General features: G+C 46.7%; 1 protein-coding gene across 1 annotated transcript; it reads left to right on the forward strand.

Moving 5' to 3' along the window:
* Positions 1-1,775: 1,775 nt before the first annotated feature.
* LOC134503458 (glutamate receptor ionotropic, kainate 3-like) lies at positions 1,776-26,182 on the forward strand. The gene is made up of 8 exons (XM_063312257.1): positions 1,776-1,911; positions 2,590-2,669; positions 8,061-8,284; positions 14,565-14,683; positions 17,268-17,485; positions 23,233-23,455; positions 24,054-24,304; positions 25,885-26,182. Exons 1-8 carry the CDS (start codon positions 1,776-1,778, stop codon positions 26,077-26,079), a joined length of 1,446 nt encoding a protein of 481 aa, XP_063168327.1. The 3' UTR covers positions 26,080-26,182.
* The last annotated feature ends 1,738 nt before the right edge of the window (positions 26,183-27,920 follow it).

The following is a 27,920-nucleotide window of genomic DNA, read 5'->3' on the forward strand; positions in this document are numbered from 1 at the left end:
CCATTTCCTGGACTGGGAGGCCTTGCTCACAATCTCTCATGCCTTGTTCACTTCCTGTTTGGGCTATTGCAATACACTCTACATGGAGCTGCCCTTGAAGACCACCTGGAAGTTACAACTGGCAGCATGCACAGTGATGGGTGCTGTGCAGTTCACTAGTTTCCTTCTGGATGCAATTCAAAGTGCTGGTTATTACATGGCCCGGGACCAGGTTATTTGGGGGAAGGTTTCCAGGAAGGTGGCCAATAGCCATCCTGGAAAGCTGAAGTTCACCTTTGCCTATTCAGTTCAAGGCAGAGAGGAAATAAGAGGAATCCAGAAAACGGGACAGGAGACAATGAACTGATTTCTGACCATATAAATTCAGAAATGCTAAAGTATTATAACTTAGCAATGAGGATTACCAATCAACTTTCTTCATATGATACTTTTTACACATTTGGAAGTACAGCTTACATGCACCTCTACTATCCAAGCAGAAAAAAGAGGAGTCTGCAATAAGAAAGCAAATTCAGTTCCCATTTGTAAAAATTTAAGTAACAGTTCCATATACTTAGGAGACCTCAGCCCCTTAAAATGATAGAAAAGAAACAGCAATTAAAATAAACATGCAAAACAGAGAACAAAAAAGGCAATCGCCATATCCATCTTGAGTATATAAGCATCACAACAAAAACATTCCAGACCTCCCACAACCATGATATAACATTGCTATTCGGAAATAGCCGGGATGATGCAGGAGCAGATCTCATCTATGCTTTAATATGTGGGTTGCTTGGATCTACTCACAAGCTGCTGTAGTTGGAATCTGCATACCTGGAACTTAAACCCATTATTCTGTGTCCTGCACTTTAGGACACAGAGAATAGGTGTTCATCTATGTGTCATTCTTTGGGATGTGTGAAAAGCGCTAAGTAATCCGCCTTCACTCTTGCTTAGTTTTGAGAAGAGAATCTGGAATTTTAATTCATTTAACTTAGTTTCTCATCCCTTTGACCATCCACTCTGCCCTTTCCTGACCCAGTTGCAGTTTTTCTGAATTTTCCTTAAAGTGTATGTAATGCCAAAACTGACGGGACTCCAGTTGGGGATCTGAGCAATGCAGAACAGAGTGAAATGATGGCTCTCCTTGATTCTGAAATTATTCTTTGCCTGAGACTGGACTCTGCCTTCCTTGCTGCCACATCGCACTGCTAGTGACGTTCAATTTGTAGCCACATCTTCTTCAAACATCTTTTTCCTTAGGACTACTGCCAGGTCAGGTGACCCCTAGTCTATATCTCTGCATTTGATTTCTGTTTCTTAAATGTATAAATTTGTTTTTGTCTCTACTGAATTTCTGTTATTTTCAGCTCATTTTTCTAACCTTTTTATTGTCAAACAGAACATTATTAAACAGAGAAACAAGAGAAAAAAAAAGAAAAAAGAAAAGGAAAAGGAAAAGGAAAAATATATAAGGGCATCTTGTGTGTACACACACACACACACACACTATACACAAGTTTCAGTGAAGGATGGTCCTATTTCATTATAATTATCCATATATAATTATATCTGTAAGCAACTTGTTCATGAGATGTAAGTAACATCAGTTCTTCTGTCTACTGAGTAACCGAGGCCAAACATTTCTCTTTCCAATGTTGAAGAACAAGATCTGGCAGGAGGAACATGTTTCAGGTCCCATCAATTTAAAAATGCCATATTAAAATTGAAATTGAAAGATCCTGTCTCTCATCTCTCATCCATCCATCCATCCATCTTGCAGGACCCAGGAAATGTCCCTTACCAGTCATGGAGCCTCCTCTCTGGAACACACGGAATCCCCTGTGCTCAGCCCCACAGCCTGGCTCCAGAGCCTTGGAGGCCCTGGAGTCCAGTTGCTGCTGCTGCTGCTCAATGCCAGGTTGGCCTGTAATAAAGCTCACCTCACCCACAATCTGACTGTGGATGAGAGGGCTGACTTGGCCTGCATTACCAAGACCTGGTTGGGCACAGAGGGGGTGTTCCTCTCTCAGAAATGTGCCCTCCCAGGTTTCAAGTGTGGCGCCAGCTGCAACTCTGGGGCGGGGTGGTTGTGTGGCTGTCCTCATTTGAGAGTCTCTAGTGGCCTTTAGAGGTGCTGCCCTGGATATAGCCAGATGAGAGGTTCTCTCTCAGGTGACCAGGGCCCTCATGGGTAACGGTGGCCAGGTGAGCCCTTGCAGGGTTGCTGTGAGGACTATGGTAGGCATCCATCAGATGAAGTTGCTTGACTTCATTCAGAGTTGGACTCTGATTGGGCAGATCCAGTGGAAGTGGCTGAGGCACGTCTCAGCTTGGTTATCTGGAAGAAGTTTGAGCCAGTCAATCCTGAGGAAGTGGTCAGGGTCCTTACTGCTGTGAGCTGTGCTACCTGCAGTCTGGACCCACATCCCTCCTGGTGGTTAAGGCCTACTGGGAGGTGGCAGATGTTGGATCCCAGCAATGGTAAATGCTTTTTCGTGGGAGGGGTGGTTCCACCAGCCTTGAAAGAGGCAGCGGTCTGCCCCCACACCCTTGGACCCTACAGTTTGGATAACTTCTGTCCACTCTCCCACTTCCCCTGTTTAGGGAAGGCTGTGGGCTCCCAGCTGCGGAGGGCCCTGGATGAAGCGGATGATCTGGACCGTTTCGGTTCAGGCCAGGCTGTAGTACCGAGACAGCATTGGTCGCACTTGCGGATGACCTTTGGAGGGCTCAGGACGGGGGTGGAGTGTCCATCCTGGCTTTCTGGACCTCTCAGTGGCTTTCAATGCCATTGACCAGAGCACCTTGCCTGACCAGCTCTGGGGGTTGGGGCGGGGGGGGTTGCCCTGTTTTGCAGTGGTTCCCCTCCTTTTCCAGGGCCAGTACCAGTGTGTGCCAGAGGGGGAGGAGAGGCTCAGCCCTAGGCCATTATTGTGGGGCGCCTCAGGGCTCGGGTTTCTCTCCTCTCCTGGGAGATGTCATTTGGTGGCATGTGGTTTGGTATTGTCAGGATGCTGATGACACCCAATTGCACATCTTTACCCCACGAGGAGCAAGTGATGCTCTTCAGGTGCTGTCTCAGTGCCTGGAGGCTATAAGCACCTGGATGGGGAGAAACCAGCTGTAACTCAACCCTAGCAAGATTTCCACAATTTATTTACTTTCCAATGTTTCTACATCAGCTGGAATTTGTTTCACCTCTTCATCCTGTTGGTCTATAAATTCTTCCATGTTGTTCTGTTTCCCATCTTTTGTTTCTTCTTTAGAATCGTCTAAAAAATACATTAGCTGGTGCAGTAATTATTGCTGTCAGTCTAACTATATGCTTCTCTCTCAGTTCTTCAAAAATCCTTCGAAATGTCTCAAGTGTCATATCTTTAGCTCTCATTTTATAAATTTCACTGCTCCTCTTTTGGTTCCAAAATAAAAGGCAGATTTCTCTCCATCTCTCTCTCTCTTTTTTCCCCCTTCTCTTTTTCCTGCCTGGAACATTAGTCTCCTCTAGCGTCTGATTTCTACAATCAGAAAGTCCCAAATTTCTTAATTTCTTTATTTTCAAATTTCAACCAATCATCTCTTTCCTACAGACTAAACAATTTATTTTCCCAAAAGTCCTAATATTCCAAATCCTCCTGGTCCCTTACTTTGTTTAAAACTTTCTTGAATTAAGTTCTTACTTAGTTTTTTGCCATTTATTTTATATTCTTTACATTCTTTAAGCTGTTGGTTAGCTTTTCCTCTATGCTGGGATGAAGTTTTACTCACCAGGTAGATTTTCAAACTTGTTGCTTGGAAAAGTTCCTTTAACTTTAAAATAATTATAAATCCAAAAGTGTTTAGAAGTGAGGTTGGATAAACCCAATGTCCGTAAAGGCTCCTCTGCAGTTCAGAGCTTGATGACTTTCCTCACCAACTGGTGCTCAGACCCACAGCTGCAGTCCTGTGGTCTCCTCACGAGGAGCAGCTGTCTGCAGCATAAGTGGGTGATCTCTCCTCTCCTTGTCCAGAGAGGCCACTGGTCTGTAGGTCGGGCCAGGCTCACCGCCGGTCTGTAGGTCTTAGCTGCACTGGGGCCTCCACTCCTCCAGAGACATCATCGCTCGCCACTGCCCCACCCAGAAATCCAACAGAAGGTTGTTCTTACTTATCCACACTCTCCCCCCCAACACCTCTCTGAGAGTTAAATGTTCCTCCTGGGGCCATCTCTCTGAAGCTGTTCCAATATGCAGAGGGGTGAGGCATGGCTGTGTACAGCCCCCGTACTCTTCACTATCTGCATCAACCCAACACTACCATACAATCCATAAATGGCAAATTAATGGGACTCCAACTGAGCAGGTGGGTACCTATACATACCTCGGAGCACTGTTCCACACCTCTTTATCTTGGAATGCACATCTTTCCTATCTGACTAGTGTTGCTCAGCATAACTCTACAGCTATTCTGAGATTTTTTTCATTCAGAGGGAGCTCAGCATGTCCCTGCAACCTCTAAGGTGTTCTTGGCCAAGGCTGTCCCTCAGCTTCTCTACACTACTCAAGTTTGCATTCTTGCCAATTTCAATATTCTTGAGGTTGTGTAGTTTATTACAGCCATTATTGCCATCCCAAAATGTATTAAGATGCCATTTTACATTTAGGGATGGGTTTAGTTTCCGTGGAGGCTAGAGTTTGGTTTTGACTCATCAACTTTTGATTAACCTTCTTACCTATAGTTCTGGTCCCCTTGGTCCTTAAGGACCATTTTAAATCAACATGGCTTAAGAAAGCTACTGATAAAATCCACTTATTGGGCTTTTCAATGGTGAGTCTGCGCTCCTTAGGCTTTGAAAATGCCAGATGTGCTCTCAAGCAACAAATGTGGGACACAGACCCCAGTCTAATCTAAGCCTACTCTTTAGTCCTATTCAGGAGATTCTTTCAAAAGGGTTTCTACCAGCCTCCTATTTATCATCTATTACAATACCAAAATTTCATAGGGCCTTTATCTTAGCCAGGCTAGATGCATTGCCCTCCCTAGTCCTTTTTGGACACTATAAAAATACTCCAGTGCCCCAGCACCTCTGCTATGTGGGGACAGCTCAACAGAGTCTTTGTGATGGAGTCTTTAAAAGTTAACAAAAAGAACTCCAAGCAGCTAACAACAATCTTGCAAAGTAGAAGCATGAATCAAAAAGAAACTTGCACATTAAGCTTAATTTCGTTCAGAAAAGAATTCAGTCTTCACACAGTAGTTAGATGGAGAGAAAAAAAAGGTAGCTTACATTTATTCAGTAGATCTGGATACAAGTAGCTTCATAGTAGAAAGCACTTATTCTTCACTGGTTCTTTGTAGACACTTTCTAGGGAAATAGAAATGTCTGCGTGCAAGCAAGATGAAAGGATGAGAGCTGCATTCTGCAGCACCTCCTGCTTGCAGGTGTGGCAGATTGCTGGGAAAGCCTTTGGCCCAGGAGAGATCAGAAAAGTCACACACCAGGCATTTATATAAAAATAATTTATTTACAGAAAGCAAAAACATATTTAAAAGGCTTCTGCATTCTTGCAGGCTCTTAGAGCAGCCACATGCCTACACAGAAAGGAAACAGAAACTAAAACAAGTCCAAGCAAGTCTTCTTTCCCCCCAGGTGCAAAAATTAACATTCAAAAAGGGGACAGTTGAATTCAACCTCTGCACCTGGCCAAAATGATTAGTTACCATAGTAACTTTAATCTGTAGTAGAAAACATTAACATGCCAAAGGTAATGTAGATTGTTAATCCCCAAACCCAAGAAGAAGAAGAAAGTGGAAATCAGGTGACCCATGTGACATCCCACAAGCACAATAGAGATGCATTTACTAGAGAAAACTCCTTTTTATGCTTATGAAACAATGCTGAGTTGATAATTCCAAAACTTTGGAACTGATAATTCCAAAACTTTGAGCCACAGGCTTCTCTGTTGCTCCCTTTACAGGGACTCTGGGATGACTCTCATCCACCCCCTCCTGAAGACATTTCGGGGGGGGGCAGAACTTTTATTTGTCAGTCCTCTGATAAGAGCCCACGGATATCCTCCCAGTTTGCCCAGTTTTGTGCCTCCATATGTGCTATTCGTTCTACTTGCAATTCACGATTCTGACTTATTTACTTACTGGTATTTTATGTTATTTCATTCTATTATTATTGTACTTTTATCCCTGTATTTTTATATTATATTATATTATTGTATTATTTTATATTATATTTCATTTTTATTTCTTGTTATGTATCTTATATCTATACATATCTGTATATGCATATATATACATCTATATTTGGCAATTGATATATGTGTATATCTATATTTACTTACTTTTTAGGTTTTATATTGTTGTTTCTGGCCTTATGGCTGGAATAAAGTTATTGGATTGGATTGGATTGATTTGAATTTCTAGCCTACTGTGATTGTTTATTCTTGTGCTATTTGAATTTATCATCCAATGCCATTGCTTTCACAGAAATCCAGACAGTCAGAGGTTTACCAAATAGGGAATATACATTTTCTCTACCTCAAGCAGAATCACGTGGCTTTGGGCATATTTGCAACAAACAAATTTTCACCAAACCTTTCCCTTTCTCCCAAAAAAAATCTTTTTGAAAAGCTTTCAGAATTTGGATACTGAGACTAAGTAAATGGTTAGAAGCTCTTCTGAGCTTCGGGTTTAAGGCTGTAAGTACTAGAATGTAGAAAATCCAAAGGAACGAAGCAAGAAACATGCTACAGTGGTCTATTTATCTCTAGTAAGTAAGCTAGAAATATGCATAAGATTATCTTTTACTTAGAATATAGGTTGCTATTTTAGCTTTACTGTCTCTGGTATTATCTCTATATAAGCTCAATCACTGTATTTTATGCAGTCTGGAACCTGTTTAGAGTTGCCTATAAGTAGGAGCAACGCAAGAAGTGTATATTTTCCACCAACAAGTATTTTTGTTTTGGAGGTTCTTTTAAAATTCTATCCTTTTAGCAGATCTATATTTTTATATTCTCTGCTATTGAATGTTTTGCATCTGACTACTTAGTTAAAAAGGGATTTGTAACTTTTTTCTTTTTTAAAATAAAGTTTTATTTTATTTATACCTTATCAGATTGATCTGTTTGCTAAAGGAGGCAAGGGCTGATTTCAGGTTTCAGAATTACAAAAGCAGGAGATGGTGCTATTGAATTTATTTTATTCTTATGCTTGTTTTATGGCAAATCTGTGGGTAGTGCTCTCTCTCTCTCTCTCTCTCTGGAATGAGGGATAGGATATCAGTTGAGGTGCCCTCCCAGAAGATAGATAGTGGCAGCAGGAACCAGGTGTTTAGACCCAGAGGTTGTTGGTGAGGGTAAGGGTTGGAACTGTCAGACTTTAACCCTGCAGGCTTAGCCATGCTGCTGGAGCAAGTAAAGCATGCACACCCAAGAATAACAGTGCTACTGTTTCTAAAATGACAAATGATGGTGCAGCTGTGGATAAAGGTAAAAAGTGGACCTTCTCATTAAAGAAAAGCAGCAGCCATTAAAAAAAACTGGATTCAGATAAAGTCTAAATTGGATAATCTGCACACTTGCTTCTTAGGAACATAAAGAAAAGTTCCAAATATTATTTAATATTTTACCCCCCCCCCCCAAACAGCAGTCTCTTCCCAACTCCTTTGTGGCTGTTTTAAGAAAGACTGTTGTTCCCTTAAGAAACTGTTCACCAAAGCAGATCTTTTAAGTGGTCCTAAAGGAGAGGTGCCTCAGCAGGTGGCACTGCCTGGCTGGCCTAGTATGGGCTGATAAAGTAAGCACAGCCTTGTTAGTCCTTGGACAAGAGGTTTCCAGAGAATCCCAATGCTATAGGCTAGACTGAAGTTTAAAAACATCCCTGAAGAAGGAAGGGCAAAGCTGTACTGTTGCCAGAAAAACTTCATGGATGTGAAGTCATCAGGAGCTGAGCTCAACTTTACATAAAGGAGATGCAGCTCTAAGATCAACCCAGATCATATTCCTTTGCTCCACCACTTTCTTCCATGCTTGCTTCTAACCACTGCTTTCTCTCCCTGTACCTTTTGCTGATTTGCTCTGCAGAAAGCTGATCTGGCAGTTGCTCCCCTCACCATCACCCATGTCCGGGAGAAAGTGATAGACTTCTCCAAGCCCTTCATGACTCTGGGAATCAGCATTCTGTACCGAAAGGCCAATGGAACCAGCCCCAGCGTCTTCTCCTTCCTGAACCCGCTGTCTCCTGACATTTGGATGTACATCCTCCTTGCTTACCTGGGAGTTAGCTGTGTGCTTTTTGTGATTGCCAGGTAAGGAACTTGCCAAAAACAAGCCTTGGGGACCTGGCTCTGGGCCCTTGCTGAGAGCTTACCCTCAACCCCTCTTCCTGGATCAGCTCCACTACCATAGCAGACCCCCTCCCTTTCTCTCACTAACCAGAAGACATTTTCAGTCATATTTTACAGGGTGAGGAGAGGAGAGGAGAAGGGGATCACCACTAGCTCCTATTCTCCAGCCAATAATTCCATACTATAGTTCCACAAAACCGTCTCATCATTTCATAAACTCCCCCCTAACCTTTAAGTAAGCAAACACCTGGTTCTTCAGGCACTGTTCATGTTCTGGAGGACAACATAGGGATTTGGCCTATGGGATTTGATCACTTTCATCAATTAAGCAACTGATGGCTTTGCTCAGAGACTGTCATTGGAATAATTTTGCCTACCTCCTTGTCCTACACTTAACCATTTATGGGAAGACCCAGTACAAAAGGGGGTGGGGTTGTTGCATCTTTCAGAAGAGTGGCATTCTACTGATGTAGGTTCTGCACTTACTCCTTCAACACAACTAATAGTGGAGGTGCAGGATCCCTTCTCCCTTGCATCCACTCTGACCACACTTGGATGCAAACTGCATATTGGCTCTCTGTGATGAAATATTTGTTTAATCTAGGGCTGAGACAAAATGACTCCAATAAATTCTCCACCCTTTTCACATGTGGGCTGGCATATCAGCTGTTGGGAAGAGGCATGGCTTGAAAAGCATCCCAAGACTCAGTGGCTGGCAGCTGCCTTCCTCTCTTCTTTCCCAACAAGTAGCACCACCCTCACTCTGATCAGGCTCATTGCAATGCTGACAGTCCAGAAGGTGTGGCCTCGGCACTGATTACATGAGGAGCTGCTAGGAAATGAAAAACAGCATGTCACAGAGCATCTTTGCCATCATCACCAGGACTGAAAAACACAATTAAAAAGAAAAAATGGACTGTCTCAGAAAACTGGTTTCGTGAATCTACCCAGCACATACATGCAAAAACATGCAACCCCTCCCCCCAGTTTTGATGAAGAAGCCCTGCCCTAATGTAAAACTGCTTGTGGTTTGAAATGCAAAGAGGCTGATTTGGTTTGACTTCACAAATAATTTCTAACTGTAATTAGAGTTCAGTCTTGGAAACCAATTAGTTTTTGGAGTCCCCAACCTTGGCTCCAAGCCTGAAAAGGAAGGTAGTATTCTCCATCTTGCTCAAGAACAATAAATCAGTTTGGGTTTTTAAAGCCTTTGAGCTTTGCCAGGCTCCCTGTATCTTTAGGGATTTGCATCCTAGATTCCTTTGGTTGGTTCTCCCTTGATCCCAAAGGTGTCTCAAGGTTGATCTTGATGTTACTTTTCTGAATGGCCCTGAATCTCATGTCAGAAAGTTCATAGATTGGGAGAACAAGGCCTTTGAGATAACGAAATGGCCCTGATAAGCAAGGAGGTAGCCATGCTGACCCATAGAGGTGGGAGAAGAAGCAGCTCCCTCCCAGGTTGAGGCCCTCATTCCCTCCAACAAAGCTTCCCTTTCATTGAAAGGAGATTCCACACTTCTGGAGGCATCAGGAGGCAGCCATGGACACCGTTGTAGGTTGCAGGTCATCCAAACAGACTTTTGTGCTTGCAGGCCCGTACAGAACTAGTGATGGGGCAACTTGGTTGCATCTGCTGTTTCTGTTGAAAAGAAAGAAGTGCAACATACTCAGTATGATTATCTCTCTCTTGCTGACAGCAGTTGGGGAAATTGCTTCCACCCCTCCTGCTTCCTCAGGAGGGTTAATGGGAACTGAAAGGTGGGAAACCTGCTGGGGACTGCCTCCCTGTCAGTTTAGCAACAGCCTGTCCAGCTGGAGATTGGAGAAAAGAGCAGAGACTCAGGATGGAATTGCAGGATGATTATCTCCATCAGCCTCAGTGCTGGGAGGGTGATGATGCTGTGCTGGCTCCCTGGGGTCATTACAGCATTTGGAGGTGATTACCTGAGCTTAGTGCCTAATACCCTAATTTTGTATAATGTGCTTGTCAAAATTAGCTCTGCAGGGAACAGACTGGCTCCTTGTTTGCTCTGGCACATCTGGATTGGCTGAGTGGTTACTGCAAAGTGTGTGAGGTGATGAAAGCTTTAGAGATACTTCTTGCCCACAATGAAAGGAGATACATTGAAGAAGTGCAAGATCTGGGCCATCCTCCCTCTCAGTCAAGGTCTTCTTTCAAAAACACAGTTCATGGGAGGGGGTGGTGAGCTTTTAGTAGATATGTCCCTCTAGACTCAGACAATTTTACCATTTCACAGCTGTAACCAGAGACAGTGAAGTTGGCATTGGGAATACATGGGAGGGAAGCACAGGAAACCTATGTGACTCACCTGCTGGGAATCTGCCATGTGTGTTTGTCTTTATCTCTGACCCAGCAATGGATCCATGACTTTTAAAAGTCCTGAAGTTTAAAAGCAAGCCCACTTTGCTGCTGCAGCTGCTGATTTCATGGCTATGCCATGCTTCCATACCAAGCATTCCCAGTGTTATTACTTGAAAGGCCTGGCAAGATTATTGGAAGGACAAGCTCAGGGAAGGAGAAAATCATTTGACTTTTGTCACACACAGCAAAATACTATATTGGATGAGGACAAAATAGCACCATCAGGACTCATCAAACAAGAAAGATATAGAATCATGGAGGAATTACTAGTGTGACTTTTGGAAGCCAAGCTGAGTTGTCCTGCTTCCCCATACTTGGCTGGGAGACCTGCAGAGGTGGGAGGTTCGTTCTGGGGATCTTCAGGGTATCCTAGGACTAGACTGGGAGATTTAAAAAGAAAGCAAAAGCAACCATTTCCCTGTTGCTGCCAGGAAAGCTACATGGACTATCCAGAAATTAAGCCTGACTTGAAAGAGATTTTACCTTTTACCAGTACGGGGGTGATGGTGGGGGGGTGACATCTTTACCCTTATTCAAGAGGGGAACATTTAGAGAAATTTGCCTGCGTTGTGTTTGGGGTTCCTGCACTTGTTTAGTGATGAGCTTGGCAAGGAACGTGTATCCAAATGTGTGAATGTTCTTTAACTGCAGCTCCAGCAGTCTGTGGCCTCCTCAGATTCCTTTGTTTTCCTTGGAAATCATCACTTTTCCTGTGGTGCTTCCCTAGATCAGGAAGCATGAATATGCATAGTTATGGCATGTTTAACCTTAAGGAACACAAGCAAGACCACTCATCTCACAATAATAAAACATGCTCAGAAACACCACTAGAAGAACTTTGAAAGGAATTCAATGGTACACAGGGAATAAAATAAAAGAGCAGATGTCTCTTTCGCAGGAGAGGAAACACTGGGAAGCCGGAAGTTGGCATAATATAAATGTTGATTATCATCATTCCTCCCAAGAGTTCAAGAAAGCTGTGTGGGCTTCCATCCCTTGTACGATAGAATCAGAGCTATAGAATGGAAGGGCTGGAAGGGCCTTGAGACACCACCTGCCCGGTGCTAGAATCCACTGCTACAGCACCACGGACAGGCTTCTCTATAACACCTTCAGCAAAGGAGTCCGTCACCTTCTGGGGCAGGTGGTTTCATTGTTGAACAGCTTTTACTGTTAGGCATTTTTTTTTTCTGATGATCAACCAAAGTCTATTCCTTGCAACTTAAACCTACTATTTCTTGTCAAGGCTTCTGGAACACCTCTGAACCATTCTGTCCCACCTTCTACAAGAAAGGTCTTCATATACACACCAAACAGCTGCAACCATTCCTGTTTTTCCTCTCAGGCTCCTTTTAGTTGTTCTCTGGACACACTCCAGTTTGACAATATCCTTCCTAAAATGTGATGGCAAGCGTTGGACACAGTATTCTAGATGTAGTTGATCAATGCAGAATAGATAGGAAAATACTTGAACTTGACTATGTACTTTCATTGATGTAGCTGTGGATGGCATTTGCTCTCTTTTTTTGGTGAGGGTTGACATTGTTGACTCATGTTCAGCTTATGATTCACCTAGATCCTTTTCTGTATGTCCTGCTGCCCAATATGGCTCCTCCCACCCATTCAGTATTCGTGCCTTGTAGGGCTTTGAATTTGCCTTGTGAAATTCATCTTGTCAGGGTTTGCCCAACGTGCCAGCTTGTCAAGATCTTCCTGAAGCTTCTCTACTAGAATTTCACAGAAGGCATCACCAAATGCTTTGGTGAAATCAAGGTACACTCTGCCCATCTCATTTCTGTGGTCACTCTATCCGAAAAGGAAATCAGGATGGATTGGCATGATAAACCCATCCTGGCTTCTGCCAAACCATTAATTCCTTTCTAAATACTTATAAACTGACTGCTCAATGAGCCAGAATTTTACCTGGTAACCATGTCAGGTTTACCAATCTGGGTCCTCTTTTCTGGGTCCTCCTTTCCCCTTTCTTTGAAGATAGGATAAATATTTGCCCTCCTCTAATCCTCAGAAAAGTACTCTAATAGGTAGTGACATCTGCAACCTCCTTCAAAGCTCCTAGAAGTAATTTGTTTGGTCCTGGAGACTTAAACTGATACATGGTAAAAAGGTTGCCCCTCCTTCCTCTTACTACTGACATAGCAAAAATAAAGAAAAAAGAAAAGAAAAACCATTTGCACTTCCAGTATCTTATTCTGGAGAAGATTCACCCTCCCTTGGACCCCTTGGGCCTGAGAATTTCTGTCCATGGGATCCCACCCAGTATTCCTCTAAGCTTTTGCAGTTGGACATCCTGATATCTAGTTTTCATGGGTGACTATGTTCCTATGAATCTAGGAATGAAATATGAAGTGAAGTTTGTCCTTTGTAGTGTTTGGACAGGAACAGAGGCCTTTGCCTCTTCAACTAGCTCTTGCCTCTTGCCTGGAACCAATTCTAAAACTGATAGTCTTCCTGTCTCTTCTTCAGCCTGCTGGAGAATGAAAGGACCAGCCAAACCACTGAGGATTTTTTTTTTGGGGGGGGGGGGTTGCAGTCTTGGCTGAGTTGGTTTTCCAATGAATGTTTGGGTACTTGAGGTGTCCCCATCATTGTATTCATGACATATATGAATTCGCCTATTTCATTCTTCCACTGAGTTGTTTCTTGGCTTTTTATCTATTTTTTTTACAGATGTAAAATGATTTAAATTTTATTTTAGAATTTCCAGTTGACTGGCTGGAAAGGATTTCCTGCAGTTTGAGGTCCCCTCAAAAGCCTCTTTCCACCCTTTGCCAGCACCTCTTTCAGCAAATCCATTTATACAACAGTCAAAAGGGAAAGGTTTGCCACAACCGGTGGCTCTTTCGCAGCTGACCTCCCTCTCCGGGGCTCCTCCCAATGCAGGAAGAGCCCACTGCCCTTCCGGGCTGCAGAGGTGGCTCTGCTTAACAGAGGAGGCATCCTGGGCCACAAGCGGTTGCTCAATCCCCCCAACCAGAGGAGGGGATGCCAGCGAGAAGGCAAGCTGAGCAAATTGGCGTCATGGTGCAGATTGCAGCTTTCCCCAGCCTCGGCTCCATGTCATTCTGCTCTGGACCGGGTCTCCGGCCTCATTCTCTCTCCTCTGGCTTGGCCTGCTCTCCTGCTTGAGAAGCGGACCTTCCTTCTCTCCCGGCTTGTTTGTCTGTAGAATTTCTATCCTGTTTTTCACTGCTAAAACAATCCCCATCGCATGCTCTTTCGTATGGATTGTTGCCAAGAGAATCACCTGGATGTGTCTGTGATCAGTTGGAATGAAACTCAGCTTAAGGCAGTCTGCAATCCAACATTTTGGGTACTTGTGGGCATTTCTGCAATATATACATACTTATACATTGCTCATGAAAGCCATGCAAGACATAAAAAGTTCAGATAAAGCATTTTATTTTTATACAAATCAAAACATGTATACACTAAACCCCTTCCTCTTACTTAGCTGAGTTGGTTGGGGTGTCTCTCCTCAGAATGTGCAAGTTTGTAAAAAAAAAGTAAGAATGGTACAGGCAACTCAGACTATAAAGGCTACTTTCACAACCTATCTGCACCTCATTGCCTAAAGGGCTTATTGTGGCTGTGTATGTTTCATCAAAACACCCATAGGTTACCACCACAGGTTGCTCCCCCAGTGATAGCTGGGGGAAGGCTGACTTCTGAATCCTGCCTTGGCTCGAACTGAGCTGGGAGGCCAACCTGACTCGGGCTGCTTTTCAGGTTGCCCGAGTGGTACCCAACCTCCTGGCCCTTGTGGGTCCATTGCATCTGTCTCTGGCCCACCCTGTCTGTTCTCTGCAGGAGTGATGCCTCCCTTGTTTCCACATGCAGGTTCAGCCCTTATGAATGGTATGATGCTCATCCCTGCAACCCTGGGTCAGACATTGTCGAGAACAATTTCACCCTTCTCAACAGTTTCTGGTTTGGAATGGGAGCACTGATGCAGCAAGGTGGGTCCTCTTTCTCCTCCCTGATCAAACACACTGTTGTTTGTTGTGTGTCTAGACACACACGCTGTGTGTCTCTTCATTGACAGGTGCAAGACAAATGTTGTTGTTAGGGAAAAAAGGCCTTTGGAGCAAGAGATGTAATATCATGTCTTCTCCCCTTCATTGTTATGAGCAGTGGCAGAGCGCCAGAGGTTGCTGTCATCTTTTGAAAGGGGGGAAGGTGTGTCTCTGCGCAGTCGCCAAAGAGCTTGTCAAGACCGGCTTCTCTCTCTTCTCCACTGGGGAGGGTCTTTGCAGCAGAGACAAGATCTCTTTCTCCTCCAACAGATCTACCCAGCCCAGTGGGTCCTGGGAACAGAGCTTCCCTCCTCCCTTGGAGCTCTGCTCCACCCAGGACCTGCTTCTGGGCTGTTCACCAGCCTTCCTGCCAGGGAGGAGTGGGACCCGGGGGCTCCCTCAGCTCAGAAGGGCATCAGCTCAACCAGCAGAACCCACAAATGTTCAGAGGTGAAAAGAATTCCTGCAGGCAATAAATTTCTCCCGTGTTCACTTTCTTAAAGGCCTAGCAGGGATTCCTCGGCATTTGCTCTGGGTACATTTTAGTTCACAAAAGAAGAATGAAGACCCAAGAAACACATGGAGGCCTTGAACCAGAGTCAGCCATGTCCATGGCAGGAGAGTAAAAAAGTCAAGGTGGCAGTTGAGGCAGCATAGGAGAAGCCCCACCCCTTTGTGCACACATGTGACATTGACACATATGCCAGGAGAGTGGGGCTTTGACCGTGTTCTTGTTGACCTTCTTGCCCTAGTCCCATGAACTCCACTGACCAGAACCTGTTTTGGGCTCCATAGGAAGCTGCCCCTTCAGAAATATTTTTGGTATTTCGTTCCTTTCTTTCTTTCTGAATATTAATCCAATTCTCTAACTTGCCATGCTGTACCTACATAGTCAGAGATCTATTCCGAGGGTCACTGAGAAAGGAAATATAAAACCATCCTGATCCTTGAAAAATGGCACAGAAAGAATGCAAGCATTTGAGTTCCCGAGAACTCTGCATCAGGCAAGAGGTTACCCAATGGCCAGGCAGGGGGTTGGACTTGATGGCCTCAAGGGCCCTTTCCAGAAGAGAATAGAAGTTAAGCCAGATGTCACAGCCCTGAGACTGGAATAGAAGTCAGTCTGGAAATGGAGGTGGTGGCCAGTTTGCCGGGATCTGCTTACAAGGTCTTTCTAAGACAACAATGAAAGCAGGAGACTGGATGCTATAATTCATCTGGGTGCCCTTAGGGTCAGAACATGCCTAGCTTTCAGGAGCAAAGAAAATGGTTGCGCTCGTCCAATTCGGAAAACAGAAAGACAGTTAATCTCCAAATGACCTACCTTCCTTCCTTGCTTCCTTGCTTCCTTGCTTCCTTCCTTCCTTGCTTCCTTGCTTCCTTCCTCACCTAAAATTATATTAATATGATTAGTTGTATTTGTATCAGTTCCATGTATATGATTAGTTCCCCTTCTATCACATTTTCTGATCTTAGAAAAACTCCCTAACGTTAAGGATAGCTGGACAGGGGAGCTGTTGACTCAGAGTGGTGTTAGGCTCCTGTTCGCTGGGCTGTTCTGTTCTATCCGGGATGCTTTCAGTTAGATTCCTACACCAAGCAGCGGGTTGGACTCAATGGGCTCAAGAGCTCTTCCTGTGTCTAGGATTCTATGAATTTTAGGCTTTGGGAAGTGCCCGGCCCTGTGCCCTCAGAGGGTTCGCTGGGATCTAGCCGGCCAGCACAGAAAGGAGGCTCCTTGGATGACACAGACCACTTAACATCAAGGAGCAGGGTCCCCAAAATCTGCAGACTTCCTATCTGGCCATTCCTCCCCACACAACTACTATCACTTTTTGGCATTGAATAGTAGCTTGGTTTCATTGTTTTGGAGGCCATATACTTTTTAATCTTCCAATTTTCAGTCTTCTTGGGGACAGGTTTTCCTCCACTGGTCCCTCTTTTAAACCTGGTTCCAACTGGCATCAGGAGAAGAAAACGCAAAACCATCCCTGGATGTCCTTCTCTCTTTGCAGAAAGTCACAGTAGTCCTGTAACACATTTTTTTTTTAAATTTTAAATTTAAATTTTCTTACCCTTGGCTGCTATTTACAGCCCTGGTAATTTCTTTCCCATGGGTTTGAATTTTTTTTTTTTAAAGCCTGTATATTTGAAGAATGTCCTCAGAGTGAGCCCTTTTGAAAAACAATCCACATAAAAAGAGTGCCTTTTTATTTTAAATGGCTGAACAAAAGAGACATAAAAGTTCACAAATGGCTTGCTATTCAAATCACATAAAAGCTGCTTAGTTAATTACTCTGATTTGAAGCTCCCCATAAATTACTGGCTGGGCCCAAGGTCAGCAGCAGTGGGGTAGGGATTTCTGCCAGCAGCACAAGAGAAAACGGCTATTTTCATGGACATAATTCTGGTCCATGTTTCTGCTTAACACGGTGTAATTGGGGGGCGGCTCAGAACTGAGTGGTGGGCTGGGGGGGGCTGTCCAGCCCGTGACTGCTTCCCTCTCCTTCTCCCTCCTTTTCTCCAGGTTCTGAGCTGATGCCCAAAGCTCTGTCCACTCGGATCATTGGGGGCATCTGGTGGTTCTTCACCCTCATCATCATCTCTTCCTACACGGCCAACTTAGCGGCCTTCTTGACAGTGGAGAGGATGGAGTCCCCCATTGACTCAGCCGACGATCTAGCCAAGCAGACCAAAATAGAATACGGAGCGGTAAAGGATGGAGCCACCATGACCTTCTTCAAGGTGAGATTCGAACTGCTTCCCCTGCCTCTGGGCAGGTGTGAGGCATCCTCAGTCATCACCGCCAAGTGCACAGAGCACCTCTGTGCCCATGCAGACCTCTGGATGGGGTGGCTGCTCCCTCTCTCACCTCTCGGCCCTTCCCTCAGTTGCCAGTCAGAAAGGGAGGGGCGGAGCCTGTGTCAGGGGGGTCACTTCCTCTCTGTGAAGCCTCCCTCAGCTTTCCAAGGGCACCGTCAGCGCTCCCTGAGAGCAGTTTGCCCTGGGAAGCTGGCAGGGAAGCCTGGCAACTGGTGAGGGCTGCAAGGGAGCTTGGGAAGAAGTGCCTGTGGCTGAGCACTGCACCAGGTCTGGGCATGCTTGCTCTTAGCTGAAAAGCGGGGGTTGGAGGCTGCCACCTGAGGGGGCATCAGGGTGGGATTTCAGTCGCTAAATCAAATCTTCTGCTGCAGGTCCTTGTCTGTAAAGCACATTTGGGCCTGGGATAAAACAACTGCCTCTTTGCCTGTAGGTCCCAAGGAAGGGCCAGGTGTGCTGGAAATTGGTATCAAGGGAACTGATAGCTGTGAATGCCAAAAAGACCCTGGCACAGCCCAGGATCATTTCCAAGCTCTGAATCTACGATCTCCAATAATGACTCCCCGAGAGTGAAACGAGCATAAAGTAGCAATGGGGCCTGCCTATCTTGATGGTGTCTAGTTTTCCTGGCCATGATTGACTGGCGAGGAACATTTTGTACAGTGATTTCTCTGCTTTCCTGTGTTTTTAAGGTTGCTCTCTAATGGGCATGTGGCTGGGCCGTGCGGGTTGCGATGGCCTCACGAGGGCCGGGTGAAATGAAATGTGGGAGCAGCAGAACAGGTGCTTAAACCCAGAGCAGCTGCAAACAGACCTGCAGGAGTCTCAGTCAAGTAATTTAAGCAAGGTTGATTACAGCCCAGTTAGCCCCTTGCTGAAAAGTGGGTTCCTGGTGCAGGGCCCCCCAGCGTGGAGAATCCCCTACTCAGGACATTGTGGGGTGCCATGCTAGCCAACCACCCTTGGATTGTTCCCCCCTGGAATCACTTAGATGCTGCCAGGACACAATGGCTACTCAAGCCTAAAATTCTGCAGGTGCGGCGAGGAGGCAGTCTCTGCACCTGGCCCTGAGCTGCGCTAAAGGGCAAGAGTGCCCGGTAATGTTTCCTGCAGCTGGAGGGCCTGGGGAGTCCCATGAACTCTCCTTGAATCCCTGGATTGGTGTCCAATTCAGCTGAAAGGCAAGCTGCCTTTCTAGACAGGGATGGCCTTTGTGTCAGCCCTCCCAGGTAGACCAGACAGGAAACACAACCAGATGAGCTAATTCTGCATTATTGTAAAGCTACATTAAGAGAATCGTGCAAGTCTGAAAGTACTTCTCTCCCTCCCCATCTCCTTTACAGCCCTAAAACTAGGGATGGTCCCTTCTGAGCCTCTTGCCCTGCCCACTGCCCAGCTGTGGGCTATGCAGTCTCTTATCCAACCATGCCCTAGTCAGGGTCTCTTCCCCCATCTCCCAAGGTCATTCCCACATACCATTACACGTTGTCTTTTCCGGGGCTGTGGCCTGGACACTCCCTTCCAAGGAAGCACCCCCTGCAGAGCCCTGGTTGCCTGGGCCTCATGCCAGTCAGGCTGCCCTTTGCCTTCATTTTCACCATTTGGGCAGGAGCAGGTGAGCCTGTGAAGGGAAGATGCTGCACTTTTCCAAAGTGCCCTGCTGCTTAAGAGGCAGAAGTCAGTGGAGAGGTTTAAAAGCAGCGTTGAGTTGTAAATGTGAAAAGGAAACTGGGAGCTTTGGGGAAGGGGTGGGGTGGGGAGCTGTGTGCCTTGCAAGGGATTATCCCTAGTTTCAAAATGTCTTTGCCAATTAAATTGGAAGATGGTGCTCCATGGGAGGGGGAGCCTGGTGACTTTGAAATGCAAAGGCAAACAAGGGCCTGCTCTCTCTCCAGAAGGCAAGCTAGGAAAGGCAGACTTTTTAAAGGCACCTTCCTGGAGAAATGGGTTTGGCATGTTTATTTCATCATTTTGCCTCAAAAGAGCACCGTGAGGTATGGAAAGGGAAGCCTCAAGGCTCAGCAAGGATTTGAGTCCAATCTCCTGACCCATCTCCCCGGGCTCCGAGGACGCGGCTGTTGTGCCTGGAATTGAGCAGTGCCACCATTAACCTAATTCTTTCTAGAGATGCCCAGAGGGCAATATCAGATCTGTTTTCCAAGCAAATACTTGGAGTTGGTCATCCAGTTTTTGTTCTCAAACTAAATATTTTGTGAACAAACATAGACATTTAATTTGAGGAAAATAATGGATTCCTAGAAGCTACAAAATTGTCTTCCCTCTATGGATAAGCAAATGAGAGAAAATTTTGCCCAGGTGTTTGGTGACTGTTCAGAATTGTAAATGGGATTGACCTTTTTGCTGAACTTTGTTCCCATCTGAATGTATAAGCAAGAGTTACTTTGAATTTTAAAAATTCAGAAGGATAGAAAGGAGGTGCTCTGGACCAGTTCTTCCAACCTGTCCCAGGAATGTGCTTGGTGCACCCCGTTATTCAAGGACAGCCAGTTCTGTCTGGTGCTGAAGGCCCCAGGCTAGAAGCCAGGAGGTGGTGAGTTCCAGTCCCACCGTAGGTGTGAAAGCGGCTGGGTGACTTTGGGCCAGTCCCTCTCTCTCAGACTAACTCACTTCACAGGGTTGTTGTTGTGGCTTTTCCTTAATATTTCTGATAACAGGTTTTCAAAACTTTTTTTTTCAAGTTAATGTATTTGCCTCTAAAGGCCACTGGGAGTGTGGGGGGTGATGGTGCCATGACCTCACTAGAGTGGGTACAGCCCAGCTCTTCAGCTTCTTTGTGGGTGTTGGAGTTCAAGGACAGCGTTAAGAGAGGGAACTCAGGGGTGTCTCTGGAAGTTTGCAAGAGAGCCATTCTACCAGAGGGAGCAAGTTGCAGAGCCATGCTTTCTAAGGATAACCAGCCCTGAGGATACTTATTAGCCCTCAGAGAAGTGCTCCACTCATCCAGCCCAAGGAGGAAACAGAGAGATGGTTGTTCCCTGGAAAGGCCTTGGCTAACACAAAACAGGCTACCTGCACTGCTCTGGGCCTCTGAGAAAATAGACTTTGCTGAAAGGTGGAGCTTTGGGATGGACTTGAAGCCCAACCAGGAAGTCAGCTGAGAAGCAAAAGTCTGATGAGGAGATGCAGGAAAGAGCTACTGAATCTGAAGCATCAGCTGACATGGAGCACGGTGGCTCATTGGGGTTCTCTAGTCAGAATGTATCATCCTGCCCTGTGCTAAGCAAGTGTGATTGGGTTCACTAGATAATAATAATAATAATAATTATTATTATTATTATTTATTAAGCTTGTATGCTACCTTTCAACAACTCTGGGCAGCTCACCAAATCAAACAAAGAAATTACAATAAAATCAATAAAACATAAAAAATAAAGATAAAGGTCTGGGCAAAGAGCCAGGTCGTCATGGCTCTTCTGAACAACAGCAGGGGGCGCGGGGGGGGGGGGCATTGAGATCTTGAGGAAAGATTCCAGAGGGCATTTCCCTGTGAATACCATATATTAGAGTCCTCTGGCCAACGTGGTGTCAGGGGCTTTCCATTGTCAGTGCAATGGCTGGGAATGCTGTAAAATGCTAAAAATTGCAGGTGCAGAAATAGCCAAGTCCTGCCTATGCAACAGGTCTTCATGGCAAGCTGCACGTAGGGTTTTAGTTGTTTCCAAAGGAAAATGGATGCCAAATGTGGCAGCTTAAATGGCTGCGATTGCAAGACACTCTTAATTTGAACAGAACAACTCATTTAAACTGCTGTTCACTTGCTTGAGGGTAGAGGAGGATTAGGGCACCCAGTCATGTTGTAACAAAGGAGGGAGTGTCTCAATAAATCTTTTGTTTGGCTATTTTTAAAATGCTGTGTGGCACTTCAATCAATACATGCCAAATACCTGATTAACTTCAGAAGCTGGTATTGCTAACTGCCTACTGTATTGATGTGGGCTTCTAATTGCTGACAATTACAGTGGACATTTCACAATTAATACATAGAGATATAGATATAGATATAGATATAGATATAGATATAGATATAGATATAGATATAATCTTCTCCCATGCAAGGTAAGGTTAGAGTGAGTTTACATATAATCAAAGTTCTGGGCTAACTGGAGAATGCCTTCTCTTGGACCCTGGTGTTTTTTATGGCAATGAGTGAAAACATAGTGCTTTTAGGATACAAACATTTGTCTGTGTGTATGTATGTACATATAAATACACACACACAGACACATATATATACACACACAAATGGCTACTTTGGCATGGAAGGTATAAGTTTATTTTTGTAGGTCAAAATTTGCTGGGAAATCAATCCTTTTGGAGCCTAGGGGCTAGAAACAAATACCAAGAGTCTGTGTAATTGTGGTAGGGTACAAATTAAACAAATACTGTAAATAAGAGCTTAAGTTGAAAATGGTAGAATTAAAGCACTGTTTCCTATGAGATAGAATTTGCTTCTTATTAGAACCATAGTTCCAAGCAATGTTTGCAGACATTCTCACAAACCCTAGACCTGGGAGAGAGAGAGAAAATTATTTCCTTCTCCCTTCCTCCCTTCCTTCCTTCATTTTATATGGCGGCCCATCTCAAATTCATGACTCTGGGCAGCTAACAATATATATTTTTAAAAAGCATACTTAAAAAAAAACTGACTACAACAACCATATAAGAAACAGCAGCTGGGGTAAAAACCGGCTCCTCAACCACAAATCCACATATCCAAGGTACAGGCTCAGCCACACCTCTTGACCGCTGGGTTGGTGACTGAACCAAGCAAAAAGAGAATGGGCTCCCTGTGCAATGGAGCTCATTCATCTTCCCTTCCTTCCCCCCCCCCCCACTAAGGAGAGAGGAGGAGGAGGAGGAGTTCTCCAAACATTCTTGATGGCAGCCCCACGGTAGCACATTCCCTCTAGTTCTTAGCACTGCATCCCTGTGTCCTGTGGGATTTCTTTCTCAAAAGCCCTCCATGTTCTGGGCCCTGAAAAAATTCAGTAGAGCTGGAGATGGGAGGCTAAGTGACCAGCGGGTTCCAGGGGGGACCCCCAAGATCTGAAGGCCATCCATATGGGCTCTAAGAGAACAAAAGGAACCACGTGGCCTGGCACCTCTCCCCCAGCACTTGCAAGCTTTTCACATGTGGAAAGGGTCATGGTGGCTACCTGCTGTTCAGGGCTTCTCTCCCTTGGTTCAGGTTGCCAGTCTGTCCAAGGAACAGGCCATCATGTTATGTATTCACTTGCCTGCCCTGAACTGTCGTCACAAAAAGGTCTTGATGAGTTCTTTGATTCCACCTCCTCAATCTCTTATCATTCACAATGTTCATGGGACACCACCCATAGCCAGAAACAGTGAAGGCCCAGAACAGCCATGTGCCTGTGGGAGGAGGCAGGTGGGATCCAGCCCATGCAAGGCTCCTCTGTGTAATGTAGAAGATGCTGCCAAAAGAGGAAGGGTGTTTTTGCTTGACAGCCTTGTTACTGTCTGGCACACTTTGTGCCCAAAGCTCCTCCCTGCATGACACTGGAGGTGAATGCAGGAGCTGGAAAGAAGGCAGCCCACAATGCTTTTTGGGTAAAGTCTACCTTATCCCTCTTGCCTTGGCATAGAAAGAGACCCTCCTTGTTCTTTTGTCTTCCATGGGTCTGCCCTTTCAGAAATCCAAGATCTCCACTTTTGAAAAAATGTGGGCCTTCATGAGCAGCAAGTCCTCAGCTCTTGTGAAGAACAATGAAGAAGGGATCCAGCGTGCCCTGACTTCCGACTATGCCCTGCTGATGGAATCCACCACCATTGAGTACATCACCCAACGAAACTGCAACCTGACCCAGATTGGGGGACTAATTGATTCCAAGGGCTATGGGATTGGCACTCCCATGGGTGAGAGCAGCAGGGTCTGGAGGGGAGCAAGAGGGTGCAGGTGGGAAGTGGGCAGTGGCTAAAAGCATGTGTGGGTGGGTGGTACTGCAGTCCAGGTGTGTTTTCTGGAGGGAGAGCTCAGTGTAACAGAAAATGTTCAGTCTCTTAATACCTGGAGAGAAGCTTCAGGGACTGTGGCTCTGTAGACCCTTGCTTCAACCAAACAGGCTGCTATCAAAGCTTGCCTTGGGCCCACCTCGGGTTAAGCCCTGATCATCCCACATGTCTACTGGAGCAATCAAACATCCCCTGGACTAAAAAGAAAAGTAGCTCCCTGCACTCTGTAGAACCACCTCTGCCTCTCTCAAGCTGGGCTTATCTGGCACCAGGAATGTGCAAAGATTCCTTTGAGGCAGTGAACAATATCAGTGCAACAAGTTTCTGAACCTTACGGCTATGCCTGGCTGAAAATCCAGCCAGTGGGAATGCATGCAAAAGTGCATTGCTTCTCAGCTGATCTGACTGAAAATTCTTCCACTCGTTTCACTTGGGTCAGCTTCCTTTTAGCTTTGTCGCTGGTATCACGCAACACTCCCTGCTCTGCCTTGCCCACTTTCAGGTTCGCCGTACAGAGACAAGGTCACCATCGCAATCCTCCAGCTTCAGGAAGAGGCAAAGCTGCACGCCCTGAAGGAGAAGTGGTGGCGAAGCAATGGCTGCCCCGAAGAGGAGAGCAGGGAGGCCAGCGCGCTCGGCATTCAGAACATTGGCGGCCTCTTCATCGTCCTGGCTGCCGGCCTCGTCCTCTCGGTCTTGGTAGCTGCTGTGGAGTTCAGCCACAAGCTGCGCAAGACAGCCGAGCGTGAACAGGTACCGGCTCCCTTCTCCCTCTCTCCTCCTTGTTGGGTCATCCCAAGGGAAGAGGTCCCTCGAACATCACGACTCTGTTAACTCAGAGCCAGCACACGTTAACTCCGTAGTAATCAGTGTGTTTGGTGCTTGTCCTTTTTTTGACACTGACGCAGAGAAGGTTGTCCTTCTTGGTCCCAGAAGGGATCCATGAGAAGCAGGGAGATGGCTGCCCAGGCACCCAGCTCGGAACCTCCCCTTCCCTGCTCCCTTTGCCCCAACGAGGTCTCTGCTGCGGTTACTGATGGGGACCCAGGAACCCAAAGCAGCGAACCGGGAGGAGGGCCCAGCAAAGGGCTCAGAAATGCTTTCCCAGGGGAATGGCTCTCTCTGCCACCAGCTGCACTGGTGATCCTGCTTGGGGCGGGAGCAAACGCCGTGCCAGCGGAAAGTGCTTGGGGACAACACTAGGTACACTATTGGGAACTAACATGCTCCAGACGGGAAAATCTCTGCTTCATCTCTGACACAAAACAACAGATGTAGTTCACTGGTTCCTACTGGAAAACACCCCCCACAAAGCACAAGACTTTAGGGGTGGGGCAAAGCATCAATAATTAGTTTGGGTTTATGTAACAAAGAATGTCTTGTGTCCTGGGTCGCAGAAGGACTTCTTCCAGGAGTCTCGGGCAGATTCTCTCTGATATTGCTGAGTATTTCTGAGCATCAGAGAGATCCCTTTTAGATGCTGACATGAGCTTAAGCAGGTCTCTCTTTGCCTAAAAAACACCTTTTATTACAGGGATAATAATACTGGCTAAACTCTGTGCTATAATCAAGCCATATAAAGACAACTTGGGAAATTATTTGAAGTGTGGAGTACAAATATTCTAAATAACTGGCTTTAGACATATGAAAGTTTTCCTTATGCACATTATTACTTCATTTTTTTAGAAGCAATCAGAAGAACTAGGGACTTAAAATCATAGAATCGTAGAATTGTGTAGCTGAAAGGAACCCAAGCATCATCTAGTCAAGCCCTCCGCAGTGTGCAGGAAAACCATGCAATCCATCCATCAGAGATGGCTGTCCGGTCCCTTAAAAAGGAGATGGAGGAACCACAGTTTCTGTAGATAGACTGTTCCACTGTGGCACAGATGAGACCAATATGAATTTTTTCTTTATATTTAAATGAAATCTAGGTAGCTGCAACTTACCCCTTTATTTCTGACCCTGGTTTCTATGGGATGGAATGGAAGAGAGTTTCTGACCATCTTCCCTAGGCCACCTCCTACATGCCCCCCTCCATCTTCACCAGACTGTCCTCAGCGGGCAAGTCCCCACTTGGCCTTAGCTGCCCTCCTCTGTCTCTCTTCCAACCCATCAATAGCCTTCCTGAAATGTAGGGCCGGAATCACACTCAGCCCCTCAGTGGTGCGTGGAGAAGAGCAAGGACCGCCTGTGTCCCAGTTGGTCCTTCCGGCTCCAGGGCACCCTCAGGGGATGCCCTGCAGTTGGCCTTTCAGGGTCCTGGGCCAGCCCGCCCCAAGCGAGCTGGCCCCTGACTCTAATGCGCTCTTCTCTGGCCTCTCTGCTTCCAGCGGTCCTTCTGCAGCGCCATGGCTGAGGAGATCCGGCTGTCACTCACCTGCCAGCAGCGCACGAAGCACAAATCCCAGCCCCCCATCATGGTGAAGACTGACGCCGTCATCAACATGCACACTTTCAACGACCGACGGCTGCCCAGCAAAGACAACCGGATCTGTAGCACGGGGTTGGCCCCGGCCTTCCCCTAGCCAGGAGAGGGGCGAGGACTGGGGCACTGGGAAAAGGCCCCTGAGAAGCAGCCAGCCTTTGAGGAGGACCCGCAGCAGGCGGCCACAACTCCCGCAGCCGGGGCTTCTTACTCTTCGGTTGCAGCGGGAGCCCGGATCTGCTGGCCGCGCAGCACCCAAACCCCGCTCCTCACCTGGACGCCTCCGAGAGTCTCGATGTTTACATATCAAGCGAAGGAAAAGACAAAGCAGCCCCCACCCCAACACTTCCGTTTAAGTATGGCAATAAACGAAACGGCCTGTGGTCAGGAGACGGTGGAGCCCCGCAGGGATCAGCACCCGAACTGGGTCCAAGGCGGCTGCAGAGGCAGTGGGTGGGGGAGGGGGCCAGGGAGGGGCCGCGGCCAGAGCAATGGCCTTGGCGGGCAGGGGCAGAGTGGCATCCGTTTACCTCCCTGCTGGGCCGAGTGCTGCCTCTGCCTGGGGCCCTTCGGTGCCTGCTGCCCAGGTGGAGGAGGAGGTGCTGAGGAAGGCTCCGCTTCTTCGGACCGCAAGCGCGGGGTTCCCATCAGCTGTCAGGAGCTGGAATGAGAAGGCGACAGATGCACCCCGGGAAGCAAGCATGGCAGGCAAGATGGTCCTTCCTCCTTGGAGAGGAGTTCTCTTTGCCAGGCTCTGCTCCAAACCAGTCGCCAGACTCAGTTGGGCAGAATTCCCAGGAAAGAAACATGCCCCTTCCAGGGCTGCCAACCTCTACAAATATGAGCAATGATACTGTGGACCTGGGGGTGGGGGTGGTGTGCACAGGGCCAGCTTGGGCATTTGAGAGTTGCCAGGTTCTAGGGACATTCCGTATGTGCACTCAGACATTCCCCCGTGCTGGCAGCAATGGCAAGGATAAAAGGATGTGGCTGAAACGTGTGAGTGGATGCCACTAATTTGGCAACCCTGGGCACAGTTTATCAAAAGTGCCATGGTGCCCAAGGCACTTGTTCCCACATAAGTTGCCAGAATGGTCCTCCCTGTTGTGCCCGCCGTTCAAAGGGAATGAACTGATTCCAAGGGCTTGGTCTCCACCAGGCCCCGCAGACGGCACACTGCATTTTTTCTTCCAGGCGGAGTATTCCTCTCCCAGTGACCAAAGACCGCCACCCCCACCTGCCATTTGGAAGGAGCCGGTGGTGGGGCCGCTCTTGTCTGTGCTCCTCTGTGGAATCGCCAGGCGTAGGTTCTGCACAGTTCCCTTGCCTGGGGAGCTACGGTAGATCGAATGCAGATCGTGTAGCGGCTGCCAGAGCCAGCTGAAGATGGAGACCCATCTTTATTTGGAATGGCAGCATCAGCATCTCTGCCTAAGCTTCACGTTTCTGGAACTGGTACCTTTCCAAGTTGAATGTAGCTAAAGAAGAGTGTGCCTGGGAAGGCGTGGATTCCCTCCATTGCTCCGAATCCTTGCATCAGTGGATGGAGTGGCAAGAGGGGGAGGGTGTTTCAAGGCTGTCCTCCAAAGTGCCTTTTGAGATCTGTGCCCTTGGCCCCCTCCTGCTGCCGGCCATCCAGCCGCTTCACAGAGGTCACCCAAGAGGCCTGGGCGCACAGCAGGTTCGGCTGGCCCACTAACAGCAGAAGCAGAATGGGGAAAGGGCTCTGCTGGTCAAGGGCCATGGGGCCCAGAGCTTGGCCTGGGGACATGTCAGGAGTTCTGAGGAGTCCCAGGTGCTCTCTGAGCTTGGTGGCTTGCCTTGCAGCCGTTTCCTTACCTGACTAGGTCAGACTGTCAGTGCCAGGGAGGGTGGGGTTCGCTCCCTGTGGATGTCCAGCAGCTTGCCAAGTGGTACGGGGAGTTCTTCACCCTCTCCCTG

Source organism: Candoia aspera, chromosome 10 (assembly GCF_035149785.1).
Source record: "Candoia aspera isolate rCanAsp1 chromosome 10, rCanAsp1.hap2, whole genome shotgun sequence".
Classification (NCBI taxonomy): domain Eukaryota; kingdom Metazoa; phylum Chordata; class Lepidosauria; order Squamata; family Boidae; genus Candoia; species Candoia aspera.

Coding starts and splice junctions, on each gene's coding strand:
- LOC134503458 (XM_063312257.1), top strand. CDS start 1,776: ATGTCCCTTACCAGTCATGGAGCCTCCTCTCTGGAACACACGGAATCC. Junction 2,670..8,060: donor TCGGTTCAGGCCAGGCTGTA/GTACCGAGACAG, acceptor TTTGCTCTGCAG/AAAGCTGATCTGGCAGTTGC. Junction 24,305..25,884: donor AGACAGCCGAGCGTGAACAG/GTACCGGCTCCC, acceptor CTCTGCTTCCAG/CGGTCCTTCTGCAGCGCCAT.